General features: G+C 42.2%; 1 protein-coding gene across 2 annotated transcripts in view; it reads left to right on the top strand.

The window, feature by feature from the left end:
- The first annotated feature begins 511 nt into the window (after positions 1-511).
- plpp3 (phospholipid phosphatase 3) overlaps positions 512-11,101 on the top strand; it is a 29,877-nt gene continuing 19,287 nt past the window's right edge. For both annotated transcript variants that reach the window (XM_063466027.1, XM_063466028.1), the window contains exon 1: positions 512-1,110. In XM_063466027.1, the coding sequence (XP_063322097.1) occupies positions 972-1,110 (139 nt within the window). In that variant the 5' untranslated portion in view covers positions 512-971. The remainder of the gene's footprint in view (positions 1,111-11,101) is intronic.

The following is an 11,101-nucleotide window of genomic DNA, read 5'->3' as shown; positions in this document are numbered from 1 at the left end:
AAATAGTGTTCGCTCACCAACATATTATATTACATTATGTTATATTATAAGATTTTTTTTTATTAAACATAAAATCGTCTGCAAACAGAAATTTCCTGAAGTTAAAAAGGATTAAAATCACGAATTACAGACTTCCCGTCTTTGTCTCTGTATGGAGATTGGACAAATATATATAAAATTTCGACACTTTTTTCACATGAAAAACAAATATCAATCTTTTAATTAACAATTGAACCATAATTGTTACAATATTATATATATATATATATTTTATCTTTTAAAAGAAACACTTTGTTGAAAATTAAAAAAAAAACAAAAAACCTCTAGCAGTATATACTGGAACATATTCTCTTTATTTTGTTTGTCCAAGAACAAAGATTTTTAATAGTCTCAACTCAAAAGCGCTTCGGTTGTTTTGCGCCTGTTACCGCGAGTAACCGCTAGGAGCAGTTTATCCGCACCGGTGGTCAGTCCATTGCTGGTCTCCACTCTTCCAAGTTTTTCAAGCAGGGATGGAGACGATTACTCGTTAGCAGAGAGAGGAGGAGGGCTGCTGTGGGAACTAAGAGAGCGGGGGGAGGAGGAGGAGAAGAAGGATTGATATAACAAGAGCGGCTGTCGATGCGCAACGCAAGTCTCACTCCAAGTCTTTGAAACAAGACAGATAAAGGGGAGCGGGCTTTCCATTCAGTACCAGTGCAGGCAATTTTAAGTGCAGGCACTTTTAACTAAGTTCGTGCCGCGGGTCTGTTCTCCATTTAGCCTACTACTCATCTGACTTTTAATTATTTTGTAAAAGTGAAATACGTGAGAGCGAGTCATAAACAGATCAGAAACTCCGAGAGAGCTGCGAGTTGGGAAGTTTGTTTCCCGTTGCTTTGCATGACATTTCTTCTAAGGACTTGAGAGCCTGACAGTTTCTTCACAGACCGTGCGGTGTGGGATTTTGAGCTGAAACGGGGACTCATCAAATGCAAAATTACATGTATGAGAAAGCAATGGCTCAAGAAACAAGGAACGGAGGAACCTCTACGTTAAATAACAACAATGGTGTTGACAACAGTAAGAAGAGGGTGCTAATAGCGCTCGATGTCTTCTGCCTTCTACTTGGTAAGTTCACAGATATGTTTACACGATGCTTTCCTCTCTGTTACCATTTAAACTGCGTATCTCACATCAGCTTCTGTAGAGTACATGCAAAAAAGTGAAGACAGAAACTTCTGCACATTGCACTCACAATAAAAGCCATCTTTAGAATAGATAAACAGTGCCCGCCTTTTCTCAAGTTTGCCAATAAGAGTATTATCATTTTAAAAGTATTGCCCGTTATCTGTAACTGCAAAACAACTTAAGCTGCTACATCCCCTTATCATCCAGTACCAACGCAACACCCCCAGGCAGTGGAAGTGCCGAACAAAAAAAAAATATTAAAAAAAAATCAAACAACATTTCAGGAGTTCGCACTTTTAATTTTCTTTAATTCAACCCAGAATCACAATCAGTTTGTAAACTGAGAAGAAGAGAAAACTTCTTTTCTTTGTTGTTGTCAAGACAGGTGACTAGCTTCTCTCATCGGAGATAACTGTCACCAGATAATATACTGATCATTTCAAAGTCCATGGAGTGTCACTGTAACTGATCAGTTGGTGCTAGTGCTCCTTGTCAACATGCCTGGGGCATAAATATTTTCAAGTGTTCTAACCTGCCCTTAAAAATAGCCAGACAACACCCACCACTTCCCCCAGTCTGTTCTCTGATAACGCTGATCATCTGACCCCAAATCAGATGAACATGTTTATCAGTCCAGCTAAAGCTGGCCATAGGCTGAGTTGCAAGGTGACTGAAGTAAAAATCAAAGTGTAATTAAGATACTGACTAACAGCTCACAAAACAGTCCCCAAAGCTAATGTCACATCAGGGTTTTTTTTGCATTAGCTCTCATTTGCTTCCACAGAAATCTTAATGTGTGTTAGTTCTAAGTATTTATTCAGTGGGCATCCCATACAGATTCAGTGTGCTGCCTTTGTGTATGTGTGTCTGTGTGTGTGTTGCTTTGCTGGTTTGTTTTTGGCTGTTGTCACTGTAGCCCAGTCCTTTTAGTGTTGAGCGCCAGTAAACCCCCCCCCCCCCCCCCCCCCCCCCCCCCCCTTCTTTTCACACTATTTTCATTCCCCCCATCTCCCCGTTCTCTTTTTTGGAAAAGGATTACGGGAGTTCTGCTTAACTTCTACACATTCACTTCTAGAATCTTGCCAATCCCTGGCCAGCTGCCCCTGATCTCTTCACTTCAAATTACTTTCTTTCTTTCTTTCTGGCTCTCTTTCTCCCTCTCTGTCCAGGGGAATGCGTGGAATAATTGCTTAAGCATGTGTTGTGGTAGGGGAAGGCCTCTCCAATTTGAGTGAGGGATCGAAAAGTGGGACCAGTGGCTGACCGGGCTTTAGAGGAGCAGGTGGGAGACACACCAATAGTGCAATATAAAGGAACTAGTAAAGTACCGATGAAGTATGCAACACTACCACACAGGAGCTGGATTGTATCATCCAGTATGTTACAAATGGTGCACATTAACTCCACATAAGTGCTGTGAGGTAGAAGCAAAGCTCGCTGACAGACAAAGTTTTCCATTGGGTTTATACTAGTTTTCTTATTAAAGAACCCCAGACAGAGATACACTGTTTCATCTGCACTCATATAACTGTAGATGAGCTTTGATCACATGTGGACTGAATTTCCTGCACAAACCAACTTCCTTTATTGGTTAAAGCTCTACAGACAGTTCTCCATTGCCTTGTTAGGACACACACACACACACGCACTCACAGGCACGCATGTATGCCTGTAAACTCACACAATGCATGTAAGAACACAGTAACAAATGGTTACAAAGATTCTCCTTTGTTATGCTAAACACAATCTGGCTGCTCAGTGATGATTGGTTGGCCCACTTCAGTGGTTTGGGGGGAGTTGCGGGTTTGGTGCGAGGGGTGACTGGGGAGGGGGTTAAAAGAGAGGGAGAAGAGATCAGTAGAAAGGGAGGGTTATCAGGGCATCCTGAATGAGGAAGGAGGAATGCGGGTGTGTTGTCGAAGAGCTCAGCGGAATGCTTAATGGTTGATAGCTTTTGTTCTGAGCCTGTTTATGGCTAAAAAGTAGTGTACACTACTAAAACTAGGAAATAGATAAGTATCTCATTACCTTTAATTAGTTCCTATTCTGCCAGCTGGGCTCTACATGCAGAGTCTAATGTGCCCAACTGACACACCCTTAGGCGCAGATAATGAGTGTGTGCATAAAAGACATCTGAGGCCATCTATAGCTGCATATAAGGACAAAGGAGAAAATGTTAACACGTTGAATGAAGAAGCCATCCCAGTTGGTTTTGCTAAAGAAAACTGATAATGCACAAGCACAGCAAGATTAGAAAGGCATTGAAAAAGCATACTCACATTCTCTCCAGCACTCAACTAGCAAGACCGGGGTTACGGCATACAGTTTTGGCAGCTGAGCGCAACCATCATCTGCTGATTTCACCCTGGATCAGGTTCCACTCCTACAGAGCAGTCGAGTTGATTTAGCAACGCTATAAGGAGCGTGCACACAAACAGTATACACTCACTATAAATACACAAACCTGACCGCAGAATTTCGTATTCCCTTTTGGCGACTCACTGCCCAATAGTCTTCTCTTGGCTGTTTGAAAAAAAAATGTTTATTGTGAGAACACTTTGCAACGAGACACAGACTAGAGCCCTCTGGAACACAAGCATCCAAAAGTAGTCTCACTTAAACCATGATTAAGTTTTACACAATGCAAAGGGGATTATACATTATGTGTTTGCTTCTGCAGAACTGGTTTGGGATGGAGCGGTCTTTTTGTAAAACATAAACATGGATTCTCCAGGACTGGCTTCATTGACTCTATATATGCTTCTTTTAAAGGATCACGATCTGTCTCCTTATTATGATCTGTGAGGCAAAAAATATATATAATGTTTTAAAACGTTTAATGATGTGTTTATTGCAAAATTTGGAGCTCTGATACAGTCAGGTGTTCAGCGGTCTGCTTTTCCACAAATCACAGACAGGTAGCCAAGAAGAACGTAACCTTTTGGCCTCGAGGAATCAGTTTCATAACTGGCCCCGGAGCATTAACCCTTCTGTATTCGACTCCTGCGTTCCCATCAGCTGCTATAACATTACAGCAGTCAGTCACACAGCCTCTCATTAAAGTCAGAGAGGTTTAACCTCCACCTCTCCAGGCCTCAGCCACTTCAATCCTGAGCCGCTCTACAAATATTTTCGAGAATTTCACAAATTCTTCATCTGGCTGTAGCTCTGTGCCCAAAGACTCTGGATGGGACATCTGGTGCAATTTTGGGAGTAAGTGAACCAGGGGGCATATAGAGTGTGTGTGTATAGTAGAGCTCAGGAAAGGGTGGGAAACGGAAAGGTAGTGTCGGTCGGAGGTGGGTGTGGTTGTGAAATGAAATCCTGTCTCTTTTTTTTTTGCCTCCTGGTCCATTTCCACATCTATCTCCATTCCTTCCCCCTGTTCCTTCTCTACCGGAGCCAGTCTTCTGTCTTCATAATTGTCTCAGAATAATAAGGGAAAAATCAATAATGAACAAAATAATATTAGAAGAATATTGATATGCATGGATTATACAGTCTGTGTCTGTTAGAAAACTACATTGAAGCAGCATGTGAATCCATCACAGAGAAACTGAAACACAGGCTCCAGTCCAAAGATGCTGACCTTAATCCAAGGGTAAATATTCTCAGGGATTCTGCACAAGTCTCTCAGAGAGCCATGAACATGTTCTTTGAAATATATTTGGCTGGGATTTATTGGGATCTGTTTAAGACATTAGGTGAAAGGTCAGAAAGAAAATGACAGTAATCAGATTGAGTGTTTATTGTGAGAACACTTTGCACATTACAACACAACATAGCTTGATTACTCGACTATACTTTTGCCGTTATGATATCTAAATGTTATCTGTGCCCAGCCTGTGATGAGTGTTTATGTTGGCGGCTTCGGGACAAGGTGAGGTTATGGCTCTTAAGAAGGTGACGAGGTGACGGGTGTCCTCTGGCAGAAGATAAAGATCAGCAGATGTCCCTGATAACAGAAGCCTAGAGATACTATCTCTCCTAGATAAGATGCTAATATAAGTGCACATTTTTGGGAAGATCTATGTTTTTCGTGCATGTTGAGATGAAGAGCACCGGTGGCAGACATTTCTGCAACATTTTCCGACTGTCATTGTGACATGCGGTGGGTTTCTGCTGGTGCAAGAGTTAACCACCAAACCCCTGGGGTATGTGTCCTTAGCAGGGCTGTGATTAGAGGTGCGTGGGTGTGAGCGTGTGCATGTGTGTCCTTTGGGATTCGGGAATAAGAGAGAGGGCACCCAGAGCTGTCATTAAATGGACCATATAGCCTGAAGGGTGAAGCATTCTGTATTCACTCTGTGGGTAGCATGTGTGAGGCATGTGTGGCTCGATTTATAGACCTGTGTCCCATGTGGCTCCCGTGGGCAAGCTGAAGGCATAAGCTTGACCAATTTGCCTGTAGCTGTTCACACTGCTATACAAACCAGACACATTCATCTCCTTTACCTTTTTTTATACTGTCGCCATCCTGGCACACAAATTGCACAATAAAACAAAGACACCAGCTTGTAGTTTACGCTTTGACAACAATAGTGTAGTAATGCCTCTCATTCTCATGTCTCATCTATGATTATATCCCTCTCATGTAAACACTTTTCAAACTGCTTATTTAAGTCATTTTGGATTACTGGGCAGGACCTTACAATAAGCTTTTGTTAGCAGTCAATTTTGCATGTGTTTAAACTTGTGTTTTAGCCTTCACCAAGAAATGTAAATGTATATTTCACAGAATTCTGCATGTGGGCAACAAACATCTACTTGCCCATTACACCCATGGAAATATTAACTCTTAGACTTTCTACTTTTTCCACAGTTACTTTTTTGATTTAACCCAGTGTTTTTCTAGACCCTATTTCTACTTCTATTAGTCAACATGTGATGAACAACAATGGCACTAGCCCTTTAATGTAAATTAGAGCGCAAGCAGCAGATGATCTGAAGTTATGGGCCTCATTAAATCTCTTTTCCCCCCCACACTATCCTTTCTTGGGCCTGCTTCCTGCTGTTACACAGGCCCCTCTGTCTGTCACTTTCTCTTACTGCATATACAGTCTTCTGTATTTGTGTGTGTGTGTGTGCTGTGTGCATCCAGGGATGGGGGTTTGGGGGTCAGGGGGATTTCTGTGTTTCGGAGAGAACAATACCCCTTTTGATGCATCTCAGCGCTCTTTGTTTCGTTAACAGGGACCAACAGACCAGTGGCAGACAGAAGGAGGATGAAATAGAAGGGAGGGGTAATAAGTGAATGAGGGAGAGATGAGAGGGCGTAAGAAGCTTCTTACTGGGTACTCAAGGTCGCTTGATTATCTATCAGTGGTTTATGGCTGTTGCTGCTTCTAGCTGTATTGTTGACTGGATTGTGGGCTGTAGTGCTTATCTGCTCAGAGCTGTGTAGTAATCAGCTCAGCATCTTTAATGGCACAGGCCTTATCTAAGCTGCAGCCACTGAGCTCTATCCTGTTTACATACAGAGAAGCCCCCTGGCTGAAGAGGATCCATGTAACACTAGAAAACATCATGCTTTATATTTGTACTGTAGCAGCAGTTTAACATCTTGTGTACACAGTTATATGCTGAGGTGAGCTGGAATGAGAAGACAGTCTTGCGTTAAGTTCAGGGGAGCATTACCCAGAGATAAAAGCATCAGGTTTCAGAGAATCCATAGCCTCCTCTGCACAGCCAGGCTTTTGTCCCAAGGGGTAATAATGCCATTATGGCAATCGTTGAGAAACGCCTAGCCAGCCATCTAACCAACCAGCCAGATAACGTGATCTGGCCCCTGGACGCTGCTCATGTTTCTCTTCATTGGAGCAGCTGTGCATTTGTCTTTTTTGCTGACAGCGCAGCCAAGCATTAAATAAGTCTCCATGACTTTTAACTGATCTTTTAAAAACAAATTATGAATATCCTCTTGCCTTCCCTAGTTTCTGATGTGGACCAAAGGTGAATTTCTCTTCATCTCTTCAAATGCACTTACAAGCCAAAAGCAACACAGGGCCAGCAGCAGCACTCAGAAGTTGCCCACACAGGTGCCTGCTGGTAAAAGACCCTAGAGTGTGTCCCAACAGATGCCTGTGTGTAAAAAGGCATTTATTCCTGTGAATAAAATCTCTCTGAGTAAGCACATGCTTCAGCCAGCGGCCCCCCGGTTGCTACAGCATTCACACAGGGGGGGAAAAAGGGATTCACTCTGTGCACCACTCTGCTGACCTCAGCCACTCCTGTGTATCTATGTGTGCGTCTGTGTTTGTGTAATTGTGAGCTTTGTACATGCGTGAGACACATCAGCAACCTGTGGAAACAAAGAAACTAATATCTCGAGCCAAACATCTGTATCAGTGCATGTTTGTGCACGCGTTTATAAATGTATGTTTCCTAAACAGTGATTATGTGTATGGTAACAGCATGGGTGGTTTATATGGAGCCGAGTTTGTTTATTTGGATTGCGAGGACATTTTTAAAGCCCTTTGTGGTCGACGGCTTAAAATCGTTTCAGAAAGAAGTTGGCTGAAGTCGCCAGTGAAACCACAGTAATCCACTTTCACACCCACATAGCCACACACACAACCGCACACTCTCGAAGATACAATACGCAGCGTCACAGTGACATTTGGATCCTGTAGGCTATAGTATAATCCTAGAGTTATGCCACATCTCTCACCTATGACCTTTTGCTCTTCCGGGATCTGTCTTGAATGTATGCACACTATCTCTAAATATGTGGAAAGCCTCACATACTCTGGCTCATGGCTTTAGTGACCTTAAGATAGGGCTAACTGGGTGGGCTTGCCTAACTGTAAAGTGTTTGATGTGTGACAAATTTCAAAACATCTCAGGCATCTGCTTGGCATGCCATTTTTAAAACCTCAGGGGTGACAGTACAAATGATAACGAATATGTGTCCTCTGTAAACACTTAGCTTAAGATTGAGACTGGAATTACTAATAAATAAATTAATAGAAACAGTTAAAAATACACTATGTACCACTGTTTTAATAGAAAATGTGCCATTATGACAAACTGTATGTGTTACAAACACAGTCTCACTACTGACACACAACACACACGATTCCCATTTAGAGTGCACATGCACACTCTGTAATTGCAATGTCACTTGCAGCTGGATGAGAGCATTCATTCATCAACAATACCGGACTAAAGGACGCTCATAAAGAAAGACACTCCTTCTCATTCACACACATATCAAATAACCACAAGATAATATCTCTCCATACTTCTCTTTAGCAATGTAGGGCACTTTAAAACTTCATTTTACAAATGCAGATTATGTCGTTTGGTATTTACAAATCAGAATTATAAAAGTATTAAGAGTTTCTTCAGTAGCCTGAAAAATATAAATGCTTTGACATGTCCACACAGGCAAAGATCATGTTGTTTATAGTTTTTTAACAAGTTCCACTTAGTTTAACAGAAAAGAAAACATTTTAACCTGATAATAATTCTCTCAAAATGTCACAGATTGCTTAAATTGTCCAAAATTTGTTATCGCAGTATCCACGGTAAATCTAACCACATATTTATAGACTGCATTTTGTACTTGGCATGTTGCAATAATTGGTGCGACATGCGGATTTCAGCTACGGAAGTGAGCGGAGCTGCTATCTGATCTGCTAAAATAGAGGTGAGAAAAATCAGAGAAGAAGCGACTAAACAGTTTGATTGATTGACTGTTCAGTCTATAGAGTCACAACCCACTATAGACACTATAGACACTATAGACCCGGCCCTCTCTAACCCTCCTCTGAATTGTCCTTGTTCCCACTCCTTCTTAGAACGGGTCACATATTGCATATTGAGAGACAGGAGGAGGAAATCCTCCATTAGTCCAGACTACAATACCTTTTCCTCTGCCCTGCTCCGCCTCCCATTTACCTCTCACACTCACTGCTGACAATCAGCATCACTCACTAAAATAATGATATCATTCTAATTTTGCTTCTGAAAGCCATGAAAACCTATTAAAATATCAATAGAAACCCAGAACGGCGAGAAAGTCATGAGAACCAAAGTGCGGGAACCTCACTACCATGGACTCGACATACACGCTGGTGTTCTACAGGGATATTAGTGCAATGTCAAAGGGTATTAACCTTTTAAGCAATGTAGAGCTTTAGCTGGCACTGGAATAACAATTGTTTCCTGTTGTGCCAAGTATAGCCAGGCTTAAGGTAAAAAAAGAAAGTGATAGCAAATTCATGATCATTGCCTTGCAGTCTCAAGGAACGTTGAACTGTATAGTAAAGAAGACTGTTTAAAAATCCTAAATTCTTCATTTTAGCTATGTAACATTTTCATAAAGTAAATACTTTTTTTCTTACTAAAAAATCAGTCTTAGTCCTGCTAATCGAAGCTCTCGCTGACTACGCCAAATTTAGCTCCAAAGCCAATCAAACGGACGCCAGAAGGATAATCTCAGTCACATAAACAAATGCACACACATACACACTCGATCACATACAAAGAAAACTGCACACATACATTTAAAAACCCCAACCCAACCTAAACACACGTGGACATATTTTTATCATGTGTTTGTCATTTCCAGCAGGCAGCAGAGCGTGAGCACGTGAGTGGATTTACGAATGGAAAATAAGTCCAGTGCCCTTACTCGCTCTCTCACTCACACACACACACACACATACACAGGCCCTGCCATGACCTCTGCATATAAACACAGATTCAACCAGCCAAAGGAATTCCTCTCTCTCTCTCTCTCTGTCTCTCTCTCTGACCTGCGGTAAGTCTTTAGTGGTCTGCAGCGGTTCTCTGAAGAGAGAAGTGCATGACAGGATCTGATAAGACAAATAGAACTGTTCCCAAACTCACTAAGCCACCCACTTTGGTTATGTGTGTGTGAGTGCATTTATGTTTTTTTTTTTCCTGTTGAATTCTCCATACTTTCGGACCCTCCCTCTCTTTCTCTAGCTTGCCATTGAGGAAATTTTTAGACCCCAATTATTCTTTACATGCCAGTTTGTGCTGCTTAAAAACAGCTCCTTGGCTTAATAGTGTGTAAGGCTCATTTCCTATCAAAGCACACACACAACTTCTTCAAATGAATGTTTCCTCTGTTTCGGTAGTTGAAGTATTAACTGCATCGTCGCGTAAAAGCGACCTCTTGACAGAACTTGTAAAGCAGTTGTTTTTTTTAATTCAGTGATGCACCACAGGTCTTTGCTAAAGCCCACCCCACTTCTTTCTGTTCCCTTCCCTTCTGTCTTGGTTTTTCCCTCCTCTGACACTCCTCCACCACTTTTCCTCTCTCTGTGGGTCAGCAGGTCTCCCGAAGGTCATTTGCTCTTGGGGAAAAGGGGTCATATATCTTCACGCCACTGTTTGTAGATGAGGTTCAGATGTGACAGGGTTAACACTGGTGCGCCTTTGGATTTGTGCTGAGAGTTTCATGGACTGACTGTGGTATGAGGAGAATGCCAACATACAGGGTGCTTTAAGGGCGACAGCATGGAGGGGTGGGTGGGCAGCGCAAAAGAGCCTGGCATCTCAAGGCTGTGCAGCGGGCAGACAGAGAGGCTTTCATGACTTCTCAATAGGTAGTGTCGAGGTGTTCAATTGCTCAATCTCGCTTTACTTTTTCAGTCATTCAGCTGGTCAACTCCCGAGTTTCCCATGGTATTCTCCCATCGGTTTAGCCTTTAAGCACTGGTTAGCTTGTGTGTTTTTTGTCTGAGTGTGTCTGTTAAGCCCATGAACTTCTTTCATGCCTCCTCATTAGCATGTGAATCCTCCCTCCACAAGCAGGCCAGCATGGAAGGATGGAGAAAGACAGGAAAGAAGGGGGGAGAAAAACGCAAAACCCCAGGAAAAGCAGGGAAATGCTGTGAGAGAAACCAGAATCTGATTTTTATTTTCCAGGCTGAATGTTTACCCAACATACCCCAGT

The sequence above is a fragment of the Pelmatolapia mariae genome, linkage group LG23, assembly GCF_036321145.2.
Source record: "Pelmatolapia mariae isolate MD_Pm_ZW linkage group LG23, Pm_UMD_F_2, whole genome shotgun sequence".
NCBI classification, from domain to species: Eukaryota; Metazoa; Chordata; class Actinopteri; order Cichliformes; family Cichlidae; genus Pelmatolapia; species Pelmatolapia mariae.
The sequence above is the reverse complement of the archived record's forward strand: the minus strand, read 5'-3'. Positions and strand labels throughout refer to the sequence as shown.